The 25932-nt window shown below is 40.4% G+C and overlaps 1 protein-coding gene across 8 annotated transcripts in view; it reads right to left on the reverse strand.

Moving 5' to 3' along the window:
• NIPBL (NIPBL cohesin loading factor) overlaps positions 1 to 25932 on the reverse strand; it is a 233476-nt gene that overhangs the window by 134308 nt on the left and 73236 nt on the right. For 7 of the 8 annotated variants that reach the window (XM_089496474.1, XM_089496456.1, XM_089496468.1 and 4 more), the window contains 5 exons: positions 12764 to 12907; positions 11662 to 11827; positions 6590 to 6720; positions 5073 to 5172; positions 3563 to 3714 (listed from right to left, as the gene is read on the reverse strand). In XM_089496474.1, coding sequence (XP_089352600.1) covers positions 3563 to 3714; positions 5073 to 5172; positions 6590 to 6720; positions 11662 to 11827; positions 12764 to 12827 — 613 coding nt within the window. In that variant the 5' untranslated portion in view covers positions 12828 to 12907. The remainder of the gene's footprint in view (positions 1 to 3562; positions 3715 to 5072; positions 5173 to 6589; positions 6721 to 11661; positions 11828 to 12763; positions 12908 to 25932) is intronic. The other variant, XM_089496496.1, reaches the window with a different exon arrangement.

Below are 25932 nucleotides of genomic sequence, written 5' to 3' on the forward strand. Positions count from 1 at the left end.
CAGGGCGTGACGTATGTGGTGGATGGTATGTGGCCAAGGGCGACCTGAGCTGTTCGGACAGTGATGCACCAGGGGAAGAGGCAGCGACGTATTGCAGACCTGAGGTTGAGGAACCTGTCCTGAGGGAGGTATGCTCTGCAAGTGCTTGAGTCCAAGGTGGCTCCTATGAAGCACACCCACTGGTCTGGGCAGAGGGTGGACTTCTCCATGTTGATCATGAGTCCCAACTGGTGAAGGAGGGAGAGCACCCGGTTGAGATGAGAGAGGAGCATCTGTCTGGACGGGGCCACAACAACTAGTCATCTAAGTAGGGGAAGACGATGATGTTTTGTTGGCGGAGGTATGTCGCTACAACTGCCATGCACTTCGTGAAAATCCTCAGGGTACAGGAGAGTCCGAATGGCAGCACACAGTACCGAAAGCAGTCAGGGCCAACAGAAAAGGCAAGGAAGTCCCGGTGGTCTTTTAGGATGCCGATGTGGAAATAGGCATCCCAGAGGTCCAAAGTGGCAAACCAGTCTGACTCCTGCAGGAGAGGCAAGATGGAAGCCAAAGTTAACATATGGAAATGTTTGTAGTCATGAAAGAGTTCAAAAAACGCAAGTCCAGGATGGGGCGGAGGCCACCTGAAGCCTTGGAAACAATGAAATATCTGGAAAACAGGCAGTGTCGGGCCCGGGACGGGGAGATGGGCTCGATGGCCCTTTTTGCAAAAGAGAGCGCACTTCGTAGAGAAGGGAGTCTGAGGGGAGGGTGGTGAGGATGGTATGCCTTGGAGGGGGGATTGCAACTCCAGCACATAACCCCTACAGACAACTGAAAGCACCCAGGAGTCAGATGTTATAGAGGCCCAAGCATGATGGAAGTGGGCCAGGCGATCCCCGAAGGGGGTTGACGGGATGGAGTGCGCTGGAGGACTTCAGAAGCAGTGTTTGCCCTGGTCTGAGTTCTCCTTTTTGTTAGTATTTTTGTTATTGTTGGCACTTGCCTTGTTGCTGGGAAGGGAAGAACTGTTGTTGTTGGTAGTCCAAGGACTGGTTGGATCTACCCTGGTTGGGGGGATAGGTGGGTCTCTGCCATTCCGAACGACGTTGAGAGAAAGGAGAATGAGAAGTGGAGGAAGAGGACATACCGTATTTATGGGCTGTGTTCTTCATCTTGTTTTTGAAATCCAATTTCTCATCAGTCTCCTTATGAAAGAGTCCCGTGGCGTCGAAGGGGAGTGCTTCAATAGCCTGTTTGGCTTGAGATGTGAGATCTGAGGCCCTTAGTCAGGCGGCATGGCGTCGGAGGGCCAAGGAGCTGGAAAGTTGCTGGGAGGCACAGTCAGCAGAATGCAGGGCCACTGAAATCTGATGTGAGGCCAAGGCGTGGGCCTCTGCATGGATGGCCATGGCAGTCTGTCTCTTGTCCTTAGGGAGGTCTTCATAAAGGGGAAGGGCATTCTCCCAAAGCTGTTGTTGGTAGGCAGCCATGCATGCCGAATAGTTCTGGATCTTCAGATCAAAGACTGCAGAGGCGTAGAACCTTCGTGCCATGGAGTTCTGCACGGGAGACAGAAGAGAGGCGCGACCGAGGAACGGATTCAGCCGTTGACCTTGGTGTAGGCAAGGTGGGTTCAACCGGTTTGAAGGTTGTGATGAACCGGCCCCCACATACTTCAGATGGATCAAGAGGCAGGAAGTAGGAGCCTGTAGCTTGATCAAAGATGACATCCCGTTTAGGGGGTTCAGCATCGTAGTCCTGCTCATCCTCGAAATCAACAACCTCCAAAGTCTGGGAGAGTCAGTCTGGGATCACCGCATGGGTGAGAGGAGAAGGCTCCTCTTCAGCCTCCGAGAGTTGGTAGGGCTCAGAGAGGGAGTGCAAGAAGGTGGTCATCTCGGGTCGGGCTCAGAAGTTGGGAATGGAAGGCGTCTGGGTCAGCAGCGCTGGTTGGGCACACGGTACGGAAGCCAGGTCGGTCTCGGCTGGCTGGGATGAAACGTCAGTATGGGACCGGAAGTCAGTGTCAGAGTCCGCAGAAAGATGAGGCTTTTTTGCGGCATGATGGGATGAGTCCTTGGACTTGTCCCGGGACTTGTGCTTCTTTTTCTCCAGTTTGGAGGACTCAGAAGACTTATTCCTTTTTGATGAGGATGGGTGGCCAGCCATATCCTGGTCCATGGACTTCGGTTTGTCTGGGGTTTGGGACCCGGAGATATCCATGTAGGGTTTGCCCTCAGCTGCAGTAGCTTTGGCAGTGACCCTCAGAAGAGACAAGGGGGTATTGCCCTCGGCAGTGGTTGCCTTGGCAGGGACCCCAGAAGCCAGAGATGAGAGTTTGCCCTTGGCAGTGGCTTTGGAGGATACAGGAGGCTTCAAAATTTGTGCATATCATGGATTGCAAGTGCATCTCCCTGTTCTTTCTGGCCTGTGAAGTGAAGGCCATGCAGTGAGGGCAGGAAGCGGGGATGTGACGCTCGCCCAGGCAGAAGAGGCACAAAGAGTGTCCATCTTGTGCAAGGATGTTGTTCCCACAATCGGAGCACTTTTTAAAAGAGTGCGTGGACATTTCCAACACACCCGAGGGATGAAGAGAGAGAATGGTTGAGGATTCCGAGTTTTTACCGTAATCAGAGTCCAAACCAAGTCCAAATCACAATCCAAATGAGTCGTCAAAGACAGCCAAAGTCAGAGTAAACGCAATAAACAAAAGCAAAAGCTAAGGAAGGAGCGATTCCTGCGCGAGGTTCCTAAGCTGCTCACGCGGCGGACAAAAGGAACTGAGAAAGGCCAGGAAGACCTCCTGCCTATATAGAGGGTGGGCGGAGCTACCGCCAAAAAGTCTTCCCTAGCGATTCCAGTAGGATCCGGAAATGCTGCGCAGGTGCAGAATAACCCATTTGTGTGCTTTGCAGAGACCATGAAGAAGGAGGGTTAGATACAAATAAACAGGAGCATAATGGATCTGGCTCCCACGGCTCATCCTTATCCTCATGTCAGTGTATTCCCTCCTCCTATCTCAAGGTCTGAGGGTCCTCCTGCACTGTGTTTGTTACAGGCTGCAGTGCAGAGTTACCTCTAAAAATATGCTGAGATGCAAACTCTGTGACCTGTGTCTACACATTTTTAGAGAGACCTTTCTAATCCATTCCTTGACCTTGTTTCAAGACTGAAAAAGCCTCAGCCATCTTAGTGAAGCACCTGTGCTAGGGACTGGACAGACATTTTGGTAGGTTTTATACTTATTATCATTTGTAAGCAAAAGGTCTTACTACAAATTAATCAGGGAAGTTTTTTTCAACCAAAATAAATATATTTTTCCTTTTAAATTAAACATATTGTGTCTGTCTCTCACACTGTCCCAAACTGAAATAGTATCAGTTATTCCATCTTATGTTTGTATTTACATTTTGTTTTTAGCAAGGATTTGTCAGATATTTATCATTTCATTTGTATGCCTGACGAGTGGAAGTTATGAAATTTCTGTTATGAAAAGAGACAGCTACATAGATGTGCATATCAGAATGCAATTCCAGGTGATTTAGCATATATTCTGAAGAATAAAAAACATAAATACCTTGCTGCATCTGTGGATGAGGTGTATAACTTGGAGGGTGTGAATATGGCAAATATCCTGCAGGGCTTTGAGGAGCATATGGACTAGGCACAGGGCTGTTTTGTGGTGCCATAAATCTATTACCAGAGCTTGTCTGTGGTGGCACGAACCTACTGTAAATAAAGTGCAAGCAAAGTGTACATAGCAGATGTTATACCACTCAGTACTCAAATGGCACAATCCCTGTAAAATAATAAATATATTGCCTTCCATCTAAATTAGCATAAACTCTTTTCTGTTCACACAAGAAATCTTTCTACCCTACAGGTAGAACCAAAGAAGCAATCTACTACTGCAAGAACATCTTTAGACACAAGCCAAAATATTAAATAAACTGATTGGAATTATCTCAGTTGTCCCCCCAAAATACTCCAAATCAAGAGTTCTTCAATTTCACATATGAGTCTCAAGACCCATTTATGATCTATGAAAGTTTATATACAATAGGCTGAACCTTCTTAGTTCAGTATAGCCTAATCCGCTAAATCTAAGCAGAATAGACTCATTCAATCTATGAGCACAAGGAGTCAACAGTTATGAAAGTTTCACTCATTCGTGGGTTACACCAACTGGAAGTGACCACTGGATTTAAGCTTGTGCTTATCATATTATTGTAACACAATCCAACATGTAGTGGCACTATACAGTTTGAAGTCTTACCACTAATACTTGTACAGGTTTGCTTATATATATTGACCTGCATCTCACAGCAATTTGGATACAAATCACTATTTTATTTATCAAATTTAAATCCCACCTTTTTGTCAAGAAGCTCATGGCAGTATATCCGAGTAATTCTATTCTATGGCCATGCTTGCTAAGGATGATAGGAATTGTACCTCAGCACGTCTAATGTAATGAATATATATATATTACTTTATGTCATTTTAAGTATTTTTTTACATGACAGGAATTTAATAAACTAGCACACTATGCATTAACTATTAGGTATTTTCCTTTAGACCCTTCATTGAACACTATCTATTTGGTAAGCTAATTCAATTTTGTTCTTATTACCAAGACAATTTTGTTAAATGTTCTTAATAAAGAATTTAATACAATTGCCATGAAACTGTTTAGTATTGCTCATAGCATAACAGTGAAATTCTGCTTAAACAGATACATTTTAAAACTGATTTGCATGAGCATGAGAAGTGCCAATAAGAAAATGTACTGAAAAACAAAGTTTAGGTGTATATGAAGCAGTTTGGGAGATTCAGTACAGAACATCTGCATCCTTTTTGCATGTTCTAGCAAATCCTGCCCCCAGAGTCTTGTGGCATACTGTAAATCACCTTGTTATACATTCTGACTAGAATTCAAAAAATAGCACTCCAGGATTTGAAAAAGCAGTAGTCTGAAGTCAAAATATTAAATGGTTATAGCAAACTAAGCATAAACCATATACTGTATATTTCTCTAGAGAACCAAACAAACAAACAAGAAATGTAATGTTATAAACAACATTTACCTAGAAGGGCTATGAGAGATAGTGGTTTGCTGATAACTGGAAGAGGCAGGACTACCATGCATGGAATTCTGAGAGAGTTTGTACTGTGGCATCATCATTCCTTTAAAAAAAAGTTTTAAATGTTACATGAAAATATTTGCTCACTTGAACATTATGTTTCTTTTGCAGTGTGTGAGCTTTATGACAAAATACAACATAGGCATTATCTAAAGAAACTGTTGCAAACTCTGGAACAGCTTTCTACATATGAAAAGGGCACTGGAGCAAAATTTCACTGATAAAATGCTAAATTGGTAACATACCTAACAACCACAAAATTCATTCCCAGCAATGCAAATCACTACACAGTTTCTGCCATTTTTATGAGAAGTTACATGTGCTTATCTTAATGTAACAATAATTAATTGACTATTATTCAGTTCAAATAGTACCTCAAATAATGATGTGCACGAACCCTAGTTTAAACTTTTAAGCACACAGCCTTGGTTTAGAGTTGCCAATCTTCTGAAATTTCACATCTTCTCAGAACTTCTACTTCTATTATGCTGTAGTCAATAGAGACAGAACAATGGCCATGACCATAGTTTGTCCCTCCAAGCTTATTTGGTCAGATGGGCTTTTGTCTAAAGAGAGCCTATATGTATCTATAGATCAGGACAACACTAATCAAATCATCCTCCACTTTCCCATGCATTTAAATACACATAGGGATTCTAACTAGTACATTTTAAATCAAACCAGGCTGAGATATAAGTGTATAGAAATATTACTGGTGTATCTACCCTTACTAGTGCCCTACAACACTATGCCTTAATTCCAACTGCTAGGGCCAGCTAGAATAGACCCATCGTTTGCTGAATGGCTAATCAACACTCACATAAATCCTACAGCTTCAATTATTTTACCCTAGGTGACTGGATTCAGACCTAAGGCTCAAGATAAACCTGAAATGACTCTAATCTATAACCACTTAACATTTGATTGGAGCCAAAGATATGTTAGAAATAAATGAACTTGCCTGAAAGGAAATCATATTTATATAGTTTATCTGAATCACTTTATGCCCTACACTGAGGCCTGAAACAGATGGGCCAAAAGGAGCAGCTTCCAGCCGCTTCAGGGGTGTGGCGTGCAGATGATACATGCCCCTGGAGTAGCAGGAAGATGCTCTGAAGCTGCACAGAGGCCGCAAGAGCTGGCCCAAAAAGAAGCAGTAAAAAACTGCTCCTGCCAATGGCCCGTTCAGGACTGCCGCCGTGGCGCGCTTTGAGAGCAAAGTTGCCACAGTACCTGACTGATTGGGGCCCAATTGTGGCTGGAGTGGCCAGAAGTTACTCCTAGCTGCCCATCTGCTTCACCTCTGAGTGACCAAAATACACATTCTTATGCAATAAAGAAAAAGAAATATTATAATTTGAAGTTGTATTCACAATCCATTTATAATATCTCAATGAAAAGGAACATAATTCGACATTATCTTGCTCAGAAATTATAATAAAATGAATAAAAACTCTCACCACTTTGTACCCCATATCTGTTTTGCATGCTTTTCTCCCTGAAAACATTAGGATTCCTTGCCAGGACTGCTTGCAGCAAGACTGGTATATCACCTTCTGGATCATCACTGCCAAGATTATCTTTCAGTTCTCTAAGAGGAAATATAAGCATACAAGAATTAGTGAGAACATTTTTAAAATGAAGTACCCAGAAAACTCTGTCTCGATGCATGGAAGACAGAAAGGATTTTGTTTTTAACTGTAATATGTCCTGCTACATGTCATGTTTCTTTGACAGCGAGCGATGTGGTGTGCTGGTTGTTTACACATATTAACTCTTACTCTAGGGTCACATTCAAATGCTTGATAGAGAAGGATCATTCTTTACTACTAAACTTGTTCAAAATACCTAAAAACTATGTATATGGAGGAAAACATGCTTATTATACACAATTCTGACAGGGCAAAGTAAATTAAGTAATTTACTTTAATATAAATTTAATCAGCATATATAGAAAAATGCAACAATGGTAGGTTTCCAAGTCATTTTTTTTAATGTTCTACATGTTTTATTATTCAGGCTGAGATATAAAATTGATTTTGTTAAGTGTAAATCTAACCATCCTTCTTCCGAATACCAGTATGCTAGCTTATTGTCCAGTCATTCCTTGGACAATTCAAGCAAATTAAATGGGACAATAAGGTCCAAAATAGACTACAGAAATAATTCAGTTTGAGATTACTTTAACTGCCCTGGCTCAATGCTAGGGAATTCTGAGAACTGTAGTTTTAAGAGACATTTAGCCTTCTCTGTCAGAATTCTGCTGCCACAATAAACTATAATTCCCAGGATCCCCTAGCACTGAGCCAGGGCAGTTAAAGTGGTCTCAAATGGGATTATTTGGACCTCAGAAATAGTTACACACAACATGCAAGAATGTGGAACTGCGTGTGAAATTGTTACATTTACAGAACTCTACTTATGCAGCCGTTAACTGAATATGTTCACCATATAATGATGTACAAGGGAACTTATTTTTGCAAGTGTAGGACACCAACAGGATTCCAACTAACAATTTCATTTCCTGTACTGTCCAACCCAACATCTATTTATATGCTCTCTTATTGTTCTATAAACAGTTTGAAATCTACAGATCCACATAGCTTATAAAAATTTGTAAAGAATACTACTACTAATAATAATAATAACAATAACACACAGTTTAACTTATTTGCAATTTGATATAGTATGACTGGCGTATTGTAAGGCTCAGTATAATATATCAATAGCAAAATCAAGTACATTTCTATACTGCTTACCAATGTACTAAGCAGTTATATTATTATTACAGTTTATTTATATAGTGCTGTAGATTTACACATCTAATATAGTAGTTCCCATGCCTTGCTATTTACTGCTATGAGAAAAATTATGTAACACTGGAATCTCACTTGTGTCCATCAGCCAGATATTAAGTCATAAGGGCTAATATTCTTCCCCATGAGTGACTGTCCAAATTGTAGCATGACTGCATAGCATAGAAGTAGTACAGTAGACTATAGTCACAAGCTAAGCTAATGCTGATTCTTGGTGTACCTGGTATATCTACATAAACAGCAACCATCTAACTTGTAGAGTGACTATTCAATTTCTTACATTTTCCACCTTGCAAATTATACATGGAATCCAAAACAACTCAGCCAGGTTTGTCCTTTTCATTCTTTTACTTGTTTGCCTGATTTCTTATGAAAATAGAGTTTTCATCCTATACAATCCTTATGACCCTCATCCCATAAACTGTGTTCCTGGTTAGAAATAAGTACAACGACCTTAGTTTCCATTAGCACTGGGCCCCTTAGTTGATCAGTCCTAGCTGATCATAAGATCCATGAACATAAGACCCACGAAACTACCAAAACTTTCAAAGAGATTGCTATTATCAAGGCTAGCAATCATTCTGGGGTGCTCGGTAGTACCAAATGAATTCCAAAATCTTTCTGACTTGGACCAAGCCTTTAAAACACAGTGAGATTATAATCAGGCAAGGCTACCTTTTATCACTCTATTTCTTCAAACTGTATTCAGAAAATATTGTACGCAGAGCAAGTTTAAACAGAGAGGAAAGGGGAATGGGGATCAGAGGAAACAACATTAAAAACTTAAGATATGCAGATGACACCATACTACTGGCAGAAAACAACAAAGACTTAGAACAATTACAAAAGAAATATGGTAGACTTAATGTTGAACATTAAGGAAACAAAAATAATAACCATGGAAGATCTACAAGAATTCATTCCAGATGACAGAAAACTTGAAAAAGTCAAAGAGTACCCATACCATGGATCAAGCATTGATCTGAATGGAGACTGCAGGCAAGAAATCAGAAGACTAGAAAGGGGAAGGGCATATATGAAGGAATCAGACAAGATCCTAAAGTGCAAACACTGTATAACACTGAATACTAATGTTGTGATTGCCCAAGCCATTGTATTCCCTATCACTATGTACGGATGTGAGAGCTGGACAGTGAAGAAAGGTGACAGAAAGCAAATCAACTCATTTGAGATGTGTTGCTGGAGAAGAATGCTAAAGATAATGTTGATGACCAAAAAGACAAACAAATGGGTCTTTGAACAGATCAAGCATGAACTTTCCTGGAAACCAGGATGACTAAGGACCGGTACAAACAGTGCTGTGCCAAAAGGCATTATCAAGCTGCGTAGCAGTGGCTATGGCACCCCTTTGCAGGCACAAAAAGGAGCTGGAAAAACCGGCTCCGTTTTGTGCTCTGTGGAGGCCGGATCCGTGCCGTGGCGTTTGCCACAGCACCGATCCGGGGCAGAAAGCCCCATCTGTACAGCCCCTAAATTGAGGCTACGATATTTTTGCAACATCATGATAAGGCATGACAGACAATAATGCTAGGAAAAATGGAAGGCAGTAAAAAGAGATGAAGGCTGCATGCCAGACAGTTAGACTCAATCAGGGAGACCATGAGCCTGAACCTGCAGGACCTGAGTAGAGCAGCTGAGAGTAGGGACTCTTTGAGAAGTCTCAGTTACAGGGTCACCTTGAGTCAAAGTCAACTCAAAGGCAGTTAACAATAGCAGCAAAAGCAACGATACCTTTCAGCAACCATAAGCAGAAGAAACAGACGCTGAAATCCATTATTCAAGCAACATACTCATTGTGAATCCACACTGGGACTGCTCTTTTATTGCTCTTTCCTAAGTAACATATCTTTTCCTTTATGTTCTAAGGACAATTAGAACTGTCCAGCACCAAACATTTTGTGGGGGGGGGAGGTGAGGGGGGGAGACACACTACCCACCATCTAGGAAGGTAGGTACGAGGCTCATTCAACAAGTACTTAGCCTCACCGCCCGATGGTGCTGCTGTTACAAAAGAGTTTTACCATTGTGCAGTACATTCTTTTAGAAGTCTACTGTCAAAGTTTCAGTCAATTCCCTTCATTTGTTTTGTTTTGATAGCCTTTGGAAGCGAGCCTGTCGGTCGGTTTTACAAAAATGGAAAAAGAGTAGTATCGTTCGGTGATTCGATTCTTGTTTTTGGAAGGGAAAACGCGCAGCGAAATCAAAGAGCGCTTGGATGCTGTGTACAGTGACTCTTCTCCTTTGATGGCGACAGTCAAGAATTGGTTCAACGAGTTTGTTCATGGCCGCCCGTCGGTTTTTGATGAGCCACGCCCAGGTGCCTGTTCTATCGGCTGGAAAGGTGATGGCCACCGTTTTTTGGGATTCACAAGGTGTGATCCTCATCGATTACCTCGAGAAGGGTAAAACAGTCACGTGGCTCTACTATGCTGACTTATTGGGCCAATTCAACGCTGAATTGAAGAAAAAACGGCCCCGTTTGGTGAAGAAAAAAGTGCTGTTCCACCACAACAACGCGCCGGCTCACACCTCCGCGGTCGCCATGGCCAAATTGGTCGAATTAGGCTACGAATTGCTGCCCCATCCACCGTATTCTCCAGATTTGGCCCCCTGCGACTTCTTTTTGTTTCCAAACCTGAAAAAGTCACTCGCCGGGAAAAGATTTGGGTTGAATGAGGAGATCATCGCCGCCACGGAAGCCTATTTTGCAGACCTCAGGAAAACGTATTTTTTGGCCGGGTTGAAAAAGTTGGAGCATTGCTGGGCCAAGTGTATCGAGCTAAAAGGAGACTATGTTGAAAAATAAATTGCCACTTTTCCAAAATTTTTGTTTTTCTTTTGTAGGCTAAGTATTTATTGAATGACCCTCGTAGGTGTGTGTGTGTTGGTGGTGTGTGCCTTCAAGTCATTTCTGACTCATGAGAACCCTAAGGTGAACCTTTCATGGGGTTTTCTTGGCAAGATTTGTTCAGAGGAGGTTTGCCACTACCTCCCTTTGAGGCTGAGAGCATGTGACTTGCCCAAGGTCACCCAGTAGGTTTCATGGCTGAGCTGAAAATCGAACCCTGGTCTCCAGAGTCACAATCCAACACTCAAACCAGTAATTAACAGGCTACAGTAAGCTGAAGACTCTGACAAGCTCTGTAATACATTTAACCTCATCAGTCCAAATAAAGAATGATTATGCCTTTTCATTTGTAAATATTCCAAATTTAAAACCCATTCAAACTAACCTTTGTTATTTGAAAATATACTGTTCACAACTGACTCAGGAGCATACTAAACAGCACAAGTAAATGTACCTCCGTGTGTGTGTGTGTGTGTGTGTGTGTGCGCGCGCGTGCGTGCGTGCGTGTGTGCATGGCTTGGGCAATCTCCACTTAAATGTTCAGAGTTTTATATTTGCTCTTTAGGATTTTTTCCAGTTCTTTCTTTCTCTCATTCATAGATAGACATACAGCTGTGAAGGACAGATGGGTCATGGAAAAATCTCACCCACAGGGTCACCATGAGTAAAGGGCAGTTAACAACACACACACCCCATCACCACCTCCTCCACACCACCACATACACTTATCACAGAGTCCTGAATCATGCTTAGCTCTAATCATTCAAGTTTCTTTAATGCTTCTCTATCTGCACATTCATGACAGCATATTTTGGTATTTGTTTGTGAGGTAACTTTAAATACATACATGTGATCTGTTGACACCTGGTTGAGGCTGTGTACTAGTTGTGAAACCAGATTTTCATCCCTACAGCCCAAAAGACAGTTCACCTCCTCTGCAATTCGTCCATTGAACAACAGGCTTTTTGTAGTAGTAGCAGGTAAAGGTGATGGAAGAGGCAGCTGATTCAAAACTAATTTGAAAAGTAGAAGGAAGGGGGGGAAATCAAAATATTTTACATTAAAAAACGTCCAAGAAAGCAAGGCACCCCACACTTAGTGTGGACTGTGATTAGGAGCATGTCTGAAAACAGTGTCCACAACACTGCCAGTGATTACCAATATATATCCAAATCATCAATCCACACCACATTCCATAATAAATAATCTATTTAGTTTCCAAAAATTTTCCAGACTAAACATTTACTTTTCTATAGTGAGTGAAATGACAGAATACTACTCCCATCCTTAAGCTTTAAGCACAACTCTATCTGAATAAATTCGTAAGCTATTTCACTTCCTTGCTTTTGATAAATGGGAAACAAATAGGTTATACTTAACAAAACATACCCTAATCTACTCTGCTTTCCTCTGAGACCTGAATGAGAGATAACCATAAAAGAGGAGTGTGCAAGTACAGGTGTGCATGCACAAACATATGTATACTCCAGATATACATGAAACACAACAATGTACTACCATTTGCTCCTCAACTAAGGACAGGAGTAGCCCTTGATGTGGTTCTCCCTTTTACATAAGAAAAACAAGTAAAGTTTGCTGTGCAATAAGTTCCAGGCTATCTACAGAATTCCAACCAGCTATCTCACTTTTCATGAAATTTATTTATTTATTTTCTATGTCACCTTTCTCCCAAAAAGGGACCTGAGTTTTTTTTTTTTTTTAAACTTCTGTAAGGAACCACATTCCACAAGGTCTAAAGGTATTTGGTTTTAAGAGTCAGACAGAGATCCCCTATTACTATGTCTGATAACACAAACATAGATCACAGAATGTCAAAAAAGAAAAGAGAATTCCCATGGGAAATTAGTTTTTAAAAAATCAAAAGAAAAGTGCAAACAATCCCCCACCCCCCAAAAAAATTGAACTACAATTTTATAAATGATACTTACGGTCTGTGAGACTAGCAATCCCTGCAAGAGTAGTGATGGGAACATGAGGCATATCCCCATTCATCCTGAAGTGCTGGGACGGTAGTGCCTACACACAGATTTCAGTTCGGGTGCCAGCTATCATTACTTCCCATCTCCCAAGCACTGAAACAATAAAGCAAGATGTTAAAGTCTGGTAAAAAACTAAGCAGCACAAAATTTACTTGAGGTTTCTTTTATTATACTGAAATACTATGGAAAGTAAAGCTATAGTAAAAAAATAAAGTCAAAGTCTACTGGTCTCATCAATATAAGAAAAACAGGCAATAAATTTATTAATACAAACATTCATATTATGTTCAAGACACCTCACCTAAGTAAGCAATTTGATATTCTCACACATAAAATCTAAATTTGCCCACAAGAGGGCGCATGGCAGATTAGACATGTTTATACTGCGGAAGTGATTCTTGCATTACTTGTGTGAACTTTTATATGCAACAAGTGAGCTATGAAGAAGATGCAATATAACATTCAAAAAAAGATGGCATGAAAGGATACATTACAACAGACATCTTTAAAAAATATAAGTAAGACTCTTCTCTACATATTAAACTCAATGTCTTGAGACATATTTCCTCAAAAAACACTCATTGTGACTGGCTACTATGCGAGCACATGCTGGCTTGCAGACTAATGAAACTTTTAAATAGTTTGAACAACATCCAGAATAATAATACCACCGATCCCACAATAGTATTACACTCTTACCTCGGGTTACGAACGCGCCGGGATACGAACTTTTCGGGTTACGAAAAAAAAAAAATAAAAAATATTTCCGGGTTACGAAGGTTATTCCGGGTTACGAATAACCTTTTGGTGCTTTTTGGCGCTATTTCGCACCAAATCGCGGCTTCTCTGCATTAGCGCCTATGGCTTTCTCGGCTTACGAAGACTTCCGGGTTACGAAAATGGCGCCGGAACGGATTAAATTCGTAACCCGAGGTAAGAGTGTATTTAAGGAAATGCTTCAGGTAATGTAAGTGAATAGAATTCTGTTTCATCAAATACATTTCCCTGTTAATGCCATAGCAAGATAAAGCATAAAGATAAATTTAATGAATTTTATTGGAACCTACAATCAGTAAAAAAAAAATTATGTTCCCATTTCATTGAAAAAGTTATGTCATATAAAAAATTTAAAATGGAAAAGTGGGATTGCGATAATGTGAAATAAAACATATGAAGCAAATGATGAATGGCTGACAACTACATAAATTGTTCCTAGAGAAGGTTACCTATACCAATGGCATATTATATTGAATATTCTGGTAAGATAACAAGTGCAAACATCACAAAATGTTGGACAAAGTAGTCAGCAAGAACTATGTATCTTTATGTTGTGGCGATGCCCTATTTTGCCTTAACTTGAAATACATCATTTGTGGAACTGTCAAAGATTACAGATCAAATTATACACATCACATTAGCACTATAAACAATTCAATAGGAATAAAAAGGGACAAAGGAATCAATAATGTTTATTGTAATAGCAGGGTTACAAGCTAATTGCGAAGAGTGCTTTTAACTGAAAACTGCAGTGCTTTTAACTGAAAACCTGATATGTATGTGGCCAATAGCCAGAAAAGAAAATATGCGCATCAACTTAAATTAGCTGAAGGGAAGTTAAAAGCATTTGAGGATCATAAGATGTTGGGACCTTGATACTCCTGGGAGTGCTTCTCACTATATATGTGTGCCCAAGAACTGAGATCAATTGAAGGAGCCTTCCTATGTGTCCCATCAGTAAGGAAAATACGTTGTGGAAGGACATGGGAGGAGGTCTTTTCTGTGGTGGCATACCACTTGTAGAACTCTCTCTCTCTCTCTCTCTCTCTCTCTCTCTGGAAGCTGAATTGGAGCCAATGTTAGAATTATTTTGGCACCACATTAAAATCTGCACGCCTTCAAATATTGAACTTCCAAGCCATTTTAGGTTTAAGTGTCACGATCAGCTCTTGAACTCATCTGAGAGGCATACTGGTAGCAAAGCAGATTAATACCAGTGTGTTACATATTGTTTATATAGTACAGTGGACTCTTGTTATACGCTGGGGTTTGGTTCCAAGATACCCTGTGGATAACAAAATCCATGGCTGTTCAAGTCCCATTAAATATAATGACATAGCAAAATTGTGTCCCTTATAAAAAACGGAAAATCAAAGTTTGATATTTGAAATTTATACATTTTTGAACATTTTCAAACCATGGATGCTTGAATCCGTGTATAAGAAATCCGTGTCTAAGAAGGGCCAACTGTAATCTGGCTGACATATTTTGCAGCTGCAGTTCCTTAGTTCAAACACAGCCCCACATACAGCACATTCCAATAGTCTTACTGGGAGGTTACCAGTGCATGAACTACTGTGACAGATGCTTTAAATACATCTGAGGCAGTAGACCTAAGTTTACGAGAGGTCATGCTGCCGATTTCTTTCTTTCAGTTAGTCTCAAAGATGCTACAAGATCTCTCTATATCCTGATTCTACAGACTAACACTGTTATATCATTGAATTCTACATTGACTAGGTTGTCCCTGCCCAGAAGCCACAGCTGGCAGATCTATCAAAGCTGACCCAAAGCACTCTGAACCACAGAGTCCACTAGTGACAAATATGGATCTGGGAATATTCCCAAACTACACATCTTCAGGAAGAATGCAATGCCATTCAGGACAAGCTATTGACCCAAGTGCCAGATGTGCAAACCAGCAATCCAAAGAATCTCTACCTTACTGGCATTCAACTTCAGTTTATTTGTCCTTATCTAGCCCATTAAAGCATCCATACACTGATCCAGCACTTGCACAACCCTTGCTAACTTCAAAGGCAAGGAGAAAAAGACTATCATCACACTGAAACCACCAGGTGTCTGGGAACAGTCTCTGATAACAACCCATCCATTCTCTAAAATTTCTCAAACACAGTACAATGGTGGCATGCATGGCCCTATTTGTTTTCAGTGTATGGTGCTTCAAGAAAAACTCTTTAGCTGACAGGGCTAATAATTGTTCAAAGGGTATTATCCTATGTGAATCTGACACATTCACTTGAGAGTAAATCCCTTTGACCACAGAGGTACCTACTTCAAAACAGATATGTATAGTACTCTTACCTTAAATCAAGGTGATAACTACAACTGTAGATTCCACAAGTTACTTATGTCTGGAACCATTACCACTATTTCACAGTGATTTCACGGAGGATGAAATAAAGTTTGTGCACACTGAACCACCAGAAAGCCAATGTGTCACTATCTCAGTCACCCAAGAAGAAACTTTTGGTTTCTGGAGTATTCTGAATTTCAAAATTTGAGGTAAAGGAGACTTAACCAGTATTATAAAAGCCTCACTGCAAGTGTTACTACAATGAACTAAGCAATGCCCTCTTGTGGCCACTCTGGGAGAAGAACATGGGACACATACCAGAAGATGGACTCTACAAATGTTTGTCAAGAGTTTGATTTAAATGACAAAAGGACGATTTGTTGCTGTTTTTTTTACAGAACTTGAAGATATTCAAAACATATAGAACTATTTGTTTCAATGCTCTCTTAAATATTATTTTCAAGCAGCTCAAGTGTGGGAAAATACAAAACATTAATTACAGTTTTAAATGTAAGATCAGAAGAACTGAAATCTTAATGTAATCTTAATGAAAAGAACAGTAAGGAAATGAATGAATGAAAAGAACAGTGAGGAAAACGTAAATTCAAAGTATGCCATGTGTAGACCATTCTATCTCTCAACTACATCAGAGGAAGTAGACCATAGTCTATGAAAGCTCATGCCGCCAATTTTTTTTCTTTCAGTTAGTCTCAAAGGTGCTACAAGATCCCTCTACAGACTATGGAAAAAGCTGCATAAAAATATCAATCACTTCTCTAAAAATAGTTCAGCTAACACTATAGATCGGTATCTATTTTTAAAAAGATTACCATTACAGCTTTTAAAACATAGTGGCTCAATTTCACATGTGTCTTACACAAGTGGACATGTCTTACACAAGCCCTGGTGGCGCAGTGCCTGTACTGCAGCCATTCACTCAAAACCACAAGGTTGCGAGTTCAAGACCAGCAAAAGGGCCCAAGCTCGACTCAGGCTTGCATCCTTCCGAGGTTGCTAAAATGAGTACCCAGACTGTTGGGGGCAAATTAGCTTACTTGCTGTTCACTGCTATGATCTTTGGAATAGCGGTATATAAATAAAACAAATTATTATTATTATTATTATTATGCTTTTCTGTTTATGGAAGTCAGCCTTCTGAATGCTACCAATTCCCTGCCACTATTTAGTCCCTTCTATCTCACAAAGTAATACTGAGTATTCCTCATCTTCAGGAGTGGTTTGGGGGATTGTCCAGGAGAGTGCAGCAGGGAAGAACCAGGAAAAGCCCAATGCTCAAGAAGACACTCTGCCCTTGCTTCTCTGTATCATATCTAGTGCACAAATAATTTTATAATTTATTATTCTAGTCACAATCATAGTAACATGTTTTAATCTATGTCAAAGCCTTCAGAATACACATTTATTCTGAAATACACATTTATTCTGAAAGGATATATGTTTATTAGGTCATTTTTTCATATTAAGTAAAAATACAAAATGACAATACAAATAATCCAAGCTATAATTTTGCAAAGCTTTGCATAACTATTATTTAAACTCTATAGTTTTAGCAGCAAAATACTGAAAAGTCCAAAAGTCTCAGCTCAGGTAACTATGGATTGTCACAAAACTGGATGACCCTCTGGGTCTGGTTTGTAGGGCAAGTGCAAATCACTGTTTTGAAAGTTCAAATGTAGTACAATTATGATTTTCCCAAAATGATTAGGTCAATTACTTTGAGTGTGTTTAAGGGAAAATGAAGCCTGCAAGCCTACAAAATTCCTTATAGGCTCATGCCTATAATGCCAAACTCTTCCCTGGCATTATGTCTGAAGTAAATCTTTAAAGATATGCCTTATGTCAACATATTTTCTTCCAGCATATAACTAATACTAATGTTAATTTGCCATGAGCCTCAGGCAAACCTGCTATGTTTGACAAAATATGTATCCAGTTTCCAAAACTGTTACAGGGAAGAACTTGGAAAAAGGAGCCAATGTAACCAGCACTTTTCATTCCAGTCATTCCAGATTAGTACTGGAATTTCTCCCAGTTAATATTTAAGCTTTCACGCTAGAATTGCTTTTGACACCTGGTGGGAAGTGAGAAAACCTAGAAAGTCTTAATTAGCCATTAGCACATGTTGTGCTTTCCTCCTCTTAAAACCTTAGAACATTAATACAGTATATTTACTTCAGTGCCTATAAAGAGGCACATCAACAAGTAAATTCAGAGCACTCTTCTCTCCTTGATGATGGCCTACACCAGTGCTGTTGATTAGGGCTGTTGCTCAATATTAGGGCGGAAATATTAAGATCCGCTTATATTTTAGTGTGAATTTTTTTTTGGAAAAACATCAGCTGCTATTCCTGAAGTTTCCAGCAGTAGAAATGCTAAAATTAGAGATCCCCAATCCATGCTTTCAGAGGCACTAGGTCCCAGGGAGTCTAAACCCTATGAGATACCTGTCCATGATGACAGGCCTACAAAATGTTCCACCATCCAAAGAACATGTTCACCTCACCTGGAACAAAAACTACTGCAGGACTATAGAAAGGATGGGAAAGTGCAGCCCACTGTCCACATACATCTTCAACCCTCTTTTTTAACCTGTAACCCCTCCCAAGTACCTCTTGATTAATTAAAATCCAGGTCACCCCCAAAATCTGGCAGCAAACTATAACTATCATATATAGCCTTTTGAGGGTGGGGGTGGGGGTGGCTTTCAGATTTGTTTTATCGCTCACAAATATAATTCCTCCTTTTATTTTTCTTACAGACAATCCTCAAAAACACTCTTTATGCCTGTTTCTTCCCTACCCCCCCCCCATTGAGCACACACTAAGAAGTGGTAAAATGGAAGGGGAGGGCAGAAAAATGCATCTTTCTCTGTCTTAAAACAAGGAAGCTCTAATCAGAGAAGCCACATTGGGAGGAATTTATACTGGAATTAAAATAAATGTCTTTTTCTTCCTTTAGCCACGGCAACTGAGGGGGTAAACTATATAGTGGAAACTACAGAAAGGAATGAAGACTGCCTTCTGAAAATGGTAGCAGTAAAGAGAGAAACAACTTCAGTGGGGATATATATATATATATATATATATATATATATATATAAGTTACGTAATACTTTGAGTTGTGGATATTAAATTTACAGAACTTAGAGAGGCTGTTGTACACTGGACAACAGTGTGGAAATCTCCAGGGAAGATCACCAAAGCAAGTCTTCTTAAATTGACACTGCGAGGCCTTAGAAGGGCAATGAGAGGCTGTTCATTTTGTTTAAGGATTCGTTTTCATCAACTAATGTAAATAAATATTTAGTGAAACAGAAATACATATATCAGGGTTAGAAAAGGTGAATAATTGCAAGTTATTGGTTTTTACCATGTTTCTATTTTATGTAAAATAATAATAATGTAAAGTAGCAACTTCAAAAAAAATGCAGCCCTCAAACACCTGATGGAACTCTGAAAACAGCCCCTACGCTTGCTATAATTTACCATTCGAGTCTACAGTGTGGTCTGAAGCACAGGTGGGACTAGAGACCACTTGGAACAACTCCATTCTGGTCTTGGAAAAGTCCTGAGTCGTTCCCAACACAGTTCATTCTGAATGGATGTTGAAGTCCCGCAGCACAATGCGCAAAGGAAATTACAGCACCACTGCTGAGACCAGTTTGGTCTCTACTTTTATGTCTATAAATTTGACAATATCCCACGTAGAAGGCCAGAACTTAGCGCTGGAATACAACCATCTATACCAGAAGCATACAATGTATGTAACACATCACCAGAGTACTTTCATACAGAGAATGTAACATCTTTCTCTCATATTACGCAGCTTCCTGCTTATGTGGAAGCCGCACAACAATCTAAACTAAACAATTAGCTTACTTGCTAATTAGCTTACTTGATGTTCACCGCTATGATCTTTCGAATAGCGGTATATAAATAAAACAAATTATTATTATTATTATTAAACAATGGTATGTACACCTGTGTGCGCCGCCACCACATGCACGCACCCCATTGTTTCCTATGGGGCTTGAGCATGCATGCATTTTCCCTTACGCGAGGGGAGGGGGTCCAGAACGGATCCCCTGCGTAAGAAGAGGGCCCACTGTATAGTATAGCATCACAAAACAGCTTGAGGTTCAATAGAAGTATCTATTCTACATTTCCAAACTGTAGAAGGAAACTGACAATCTTAGGATAATGGTAATATCCAAAAGCTATCTCGGTACACAGCATTTTTTTTCTTTTACTCAAGTCTTCCATAGTCAACAGAAGATCTGCAAAGTTATTTGATCCAGTTCAACAGAGATCTTTCAGATCTCTTCTCCTGCAAAATAGTGGCATTTCAATAATAACAGAGATATCTATTAATTATTACAAAACCTGTGTTCCAGCTTCTTGAACTGCTACAATCACCAAAGTCTGATGTGTGAAGAAACTCTAGGGTTCTTCAGACATAACCCTAAACTATGATGTGGAATTAAAAGAAATACTAGGAGTTAAGTTTAAAGCTCCCTCTTTCCTCCCTTCCCTTCCAATTAGAAACCATAGATCAAATAGAAATGCCCAATTAAATGTGCATTTTCTACACTCTCCTTAAAGTGTTTAGCAGCTATTTAAGTCAAACACAGGTTATTGTACATACAGAGTAGAGGCTTTGAAGGTAAGGCAGCATTTTTGCTGCAGACAGACAGAAAACAAGGGTACAGATTTAAGGAGAGATGTCATAGGGTAAGACTAATGAAAGGGGTGAATGATTTCAGCAGCAGAGTGCTGGACAGAGGTAAGAGATTGTGGCAAGTCCAAAAAAGAAAATAAAAACCAGACAATATAAGGTTATAGTATTAAGGTGGGAGAAGACTCAAAAGATTTGTTTATTGAAAAGTACAGAGGAAGGGGCATATTAGTTTTATATTGTAAAGAGAACTGACAAGATGTGGCAATGAACTGAATATAGAGAAGAAACAGAAGTTAAAGGGTTTGTTTGCTCATCAGGATGGAGATTATCCTGTCAATAAATGAACAGAGAGTGTACAGTGGGCCACTGGTATTCACTGGTGTTCAGTTCCAAGAACCAGTGTATATCAAATTGCATGAATTCTCAAACCCAATTAAATAGAATGGAACAGAGAAATGGTGCCCCCTTATACAAAATGGCAAAATTAAGGTTTGCTTTTTGGAATTTATATCTTTAAAAATATTTTCAAGCCATGGATGGTTGAACCTGTGGATACAGAATCCATGGATATGGAGGGACAACTGTACATGCATATATATAAGGAGAGGAAGGGTTGGGTGAAATCAAAAATCTTCAATCTTAGACATTCAGATTCCATCCAAATATTTTCTTCCTCCGAAGTAAGACCCTTCAACTGGAGAAATGGACCCTTTGCCACAGTCTACTGAGTTAAATATCAGAATTTTGGTAGACATGGAATGGGAAAGAGGAGAGATGGCAGCTGCACATTTATGAGATTTGATAAAATCTCTGAGACATATAGAGAAAAAAGAGCAGATGGCCATGAATAGTCTGCTGAGAGACCCCAACAGAGAGAGACAAAAAGAATGGGGAAAGGTCTTCCCTGTGGAACTATTGTAAAAATAATGAGCAAAGTACTGTAGTAAAAGAATCATTTGAACATGGAATCACAGAAACTCAGAACATGAAGTAAATTAAGAATATAATAACCATGTGTGATTAAGGCAACAGACAGATCAAGAAAAATGACTATGCAGGACATCTGTAATATTTACGAGGACATTTTCAATACAGTGCAGAGGACTGTTAAAGAAGGGGAGAGATAATACAAAACTGAAAGAAAGCAAGTATGCATCAGATGGAGATGGTATCAAGGGGGCATACGTAGGAGGTATACAATGATAACAAGGTAGGCAACTTGTGAAACGAAATAGGGGAGAAAAAGAAATGGTTGAAGGAACCATAGGAAAAGTAGAGAAATCAGGGGAGAGGAAGAGATGGCAACAGGCTGATTCTGTTTTAGCAGTGAAAAAAACAACGTCTTGAATAAACAGCAGTGAGAGGCTAGGCAGGAAACTAAACTATGAAAAGAGGCACCAAGTATTAGACAGGTGTAATACTGGTTTTGGTCAAATAGCTTGTAGATGCCAGGAAAAGAATTTCAGAGGAATACAGCTACATAAGAGCAGGAACAAGAATACTGAGTGGCTGGTGATCAGTATGAAATAACAGAGAAGTTAATTGATAGGTTAAAGAAAACATGCCAAAAGTGGACAACTGGGACGAACTGAAATGGAGAAAGCAGAAAGTAAGAGAAACCAATCTCTTGGGAAAGACTATGTAATCGGCATGCTGGAGATCACAAAAGCAAGAGGCAGGATATGGGGAAAGAAGATCTAGCAGTGTTGAAGGAAACATGATGATGCTCAAGCAGGGAATTTCATGGAGAAGTCAGACAATGAAGGCTCCTCAATGAGGTTAAGGTAAAGAAAATGTTCAATTACATTTCTACCTTTAAACAGTATCTTTATCAAAACAAAATGGCTTGCAATCCCATTAAAATTCAATACTTTTAAAAGTCAGTATTTGAGTTACAAATATTGACACATCCAGATGCCATTTTTAGTTTGTTTATATTATCCAAAACGATCTGCTTATTGTCATCAAAGATTAAACAAAACCAGTGGGAAACCCTAACCGAGACAGTGTAAGTCACATGCTGTTATGAAGAAATGTACCAGATCTTTGCCATTCTTGAATCAACCGTGATTCATATAACAGAATACTGTATATCAAAGAAGAACTTGAAAACAATAAACATCCTGGTATCACTGGGAGGACCTCAGCAATTGAGCAGGCCATGGAGGATATCTGTGTATATTCTGAAGAACTCCAAATCTCAAAAAATTAAGGGGAATCTAAATCTTTCTAGCCTGTTTGTCAAAATGGGCAAAACTATGTTAAGTCTGAGCAACAACAAACACATACTTATTATTCTAAAAGGTACCAAGGTACTAATTTAAGGTACGCATGCATAGACCATGTCAAAGTAGCCAAGAAGACATGTATATTAGGCACACATCACTTTAGCCAGAGCTCCCATCTTCACAAAATGAATTCTTCTTTCCTGATACAACTTACAACTCATCAGAGCACTTCTATCTTGTCTGGAATAGGGTCAGTTAGCCCATTCTAATCTTCACTATTTACTCACATCTTGGATTGAGATGGAAGGTTGAATGTCATCAGCATATTGGTGGACATATTTTGAATACACACTCCTCCCAGCTATTCTGTATGAGAGAGCCACTGTGTCATACTTCCCAACACCCACTTGCCCCACACCCATAGGAAATGTTTGATTAATGTCCATACCCCCTAAAAAGTATTATTACATTTGAACATGAAGATCTGTGGTAGGGAGGCACTGACTACCCCCTTCACCCACTCAACCAGTCGCCCTCTGGCCTGTATAAGTCAGAAAGAGCAAGAGCCTAACATGCATGTGGTGGCTTCTCACCTCTCTGAGCATCAATTAACACTGGACAAATAGGCACCAAGGTTACATTCACTGGCACTGTATTAACTACAGTATCCAAGTCACAGTACATCTGAGCGGCTTAATCTGCAAAGTGCTCTCCAAATCCTTTGCAGTGGTCTGCATTTTATATGTGAAGGCCAATGTGCAAAAGACCACTTGGAATAGATCCAGTAGATACCTCCCTGCAGATGCAATGGTGGAAGTGCAAAATAATATGTTTGCTGTGCACACTGCCACAGAGTAGTACTTCAAAAAGGCTCTATCCCATGTTCAGTCAAACTCACTTCAAGTTTTCCACCAATTTTGCTCTAGTCTCCATCTCACTCACTTCAACACCACCAATTCCTTGGAATACCACAGGGCTCATCTGGCTCCACTTTGTAAGAGGGGAAGCTCAGGAATGATTATGTCCATTGCCCCAGTCAATGCCCCATTCCAGAGGTCAGTCAGAGCTTCAACAGAATCCTCTGTCAAAGTGACAGGAAAACTTCCCAAGAGCCATAGGAATCCATCTGGATTCAACACTCCCCCCCAGCAGAAGTTCCAAATCCCAGTGAGTCTAAACTTATCAGACAGCAATCTATCCATAACAGCAGAAGCCATGGAGAATTCCTCCACACCAAGACTACCATCACCACATCTAGCACAGAAAACAAGGGAATGAGAAGGGTCAGATACCAACTTGTACAGACCCATAGTTGTCATGCAGGCCATGAAGTCCTGAGCCACTTCTGAGCGGCAGTCTCAGCAATGGTTACTGAAGTCCTTCAAAACTACAAGCTGCAAAGACTCCAACACCAACACCACCTGGGCTCGTTCAGAAAAGGAGACAGGTGAGCAGCAGGGAGGGCAGTACACCAACAGACCCTAGTCTGTCCTGGCTACCCACATTTGCATGTATAAACACCTAAATCTTGTGGGATAAAGCATCTGGTCAGGGGGAACAGAATCACAATAGACCACTCCACCTCTCTGCCCCTCATGTTTCATCTGCTGCAGCACAGAGAATCCTGGTGGGCAAAGATGAGAGAGATTAACCCCCATCCAGTTTCATCCAACCAGATCTCTGTAATGCAAACCAGATTGGCACACTCATTCAGGATTAAGTCCTGTATGGCAGCTGTTTTTCCATTCACTGATGCAGCATTTAGTAGAAGCATTTTCAATCCGGGAGGCTGTCACCAGGGCTCACCACACTATTTGAGCTAGGAAATAGTTTGGGGGCAACAAGCATCCTGTTATGCTCCCCTTTTCCATGATACTGTAATTGTCTTCTCCCTCCATATCTCCCTCTGCCCTCTATGACTCCAACGGCTGCTCCCTGAATCTATGCCCACCCTCCCTCCTCTGGAAAACACATTCTTCCTGTACTGGGCAGATACAACAATAGTTTGTTAAAACAACCAATAGTCAGCCCTCTGTATTTATGAATTTCTTATCCATGGATTCAACCATTCACAGTTTGAAAATATTTTTTTAAAATGTATAAATTCCAAAAAGCAAACCTTGATTTTGCCATTTTATGTAAGTGTCAGCTTTTTACTATACCACTGCATTTAATGGGACTTGAACATCCACAGATTTTGGTATCCACGGGTGGGTCCTGGAATCAAACCCCAGCAGATACCAAGGGCCAACTGTACAATATACAGACAGGCAGATAGTAAAAGCAGACAACAAATCCTTGTATCTGTTGGGAAAAAGGACAGGCCCTTGCCCTCATGTTCCTCTGAACTGTCTCCCTCAAAGTAACGCCCCCCCTTTGGTGTCACCACCTTTGTTGGCGGCAGACCCATCTCTACATGAGGTCTTCTTTAAGGCCTCATACAGGCAAGGCAGCTGGGTGGAGAGCAGTACCTGCAAACAGCAGAGTCCCACTAATGGAGCAGAGGTCAAAGGCAGTAGCAAGGACAACAACCATTTCCTCCCTATAGCCTCCAGATAGTATCTGTGGTTTCTGCCCCCCCCCCCCCCCCGCTCAATTCCTAAGGATCAGGGTTCGATTTCCTGCTTGGCCATAGAAACCCACTGGGTTACCTTGGACAAGAGACATTTTCTCAGCCTAACAGGAAGACACTAGCAAACCCCTTCTGAACAAATCTTGGCAAGAAAACCCTGTGGTACCATAGAATTGGCATACATCAGAAGTGACTTAAAGGCAAACAAAAATTACAACAATTCTGTAAACTGTTTTACACACACAAAATACCCTTCATACTATTCAGTTCCTGGTAGTGTGCCACTATGTTGCAGGAGTCTGAGTGTTGGACTATGACTGAAGACCAGAGTTCGAATCTTGGCTTGGCCATGTAAACCCACTGGATGACATTGGGCAAGTTACACTCTCAGCCTCAGAGGATGGCAATGGCAAACCTCCTCTGAAGAAACTTGCCAAGAAAACCCCAGTATAGGGTCGCCTGAGGGTCACCATAAGTTGGAAATGGCTTGAAAGTATACAACAACACCTTGTCTTAAAAAGCAATT

This window comes from Sceloporus occidentalis, unplaced genomic scaffold (genome assembly GCF_023333645.1).
Source record: "Sceloporus occidentalis isolate IW3139 unplaced genomic scaffold, rSceOcc1.0.p SCAF_1, whole genome shotgun sequence".
NCBI lineage: Eukaryota > Metazoa > Chordata > Lepidosauria > Squamata > Phrynosomatidae > Sceloporus > Sceloporus occidentalis.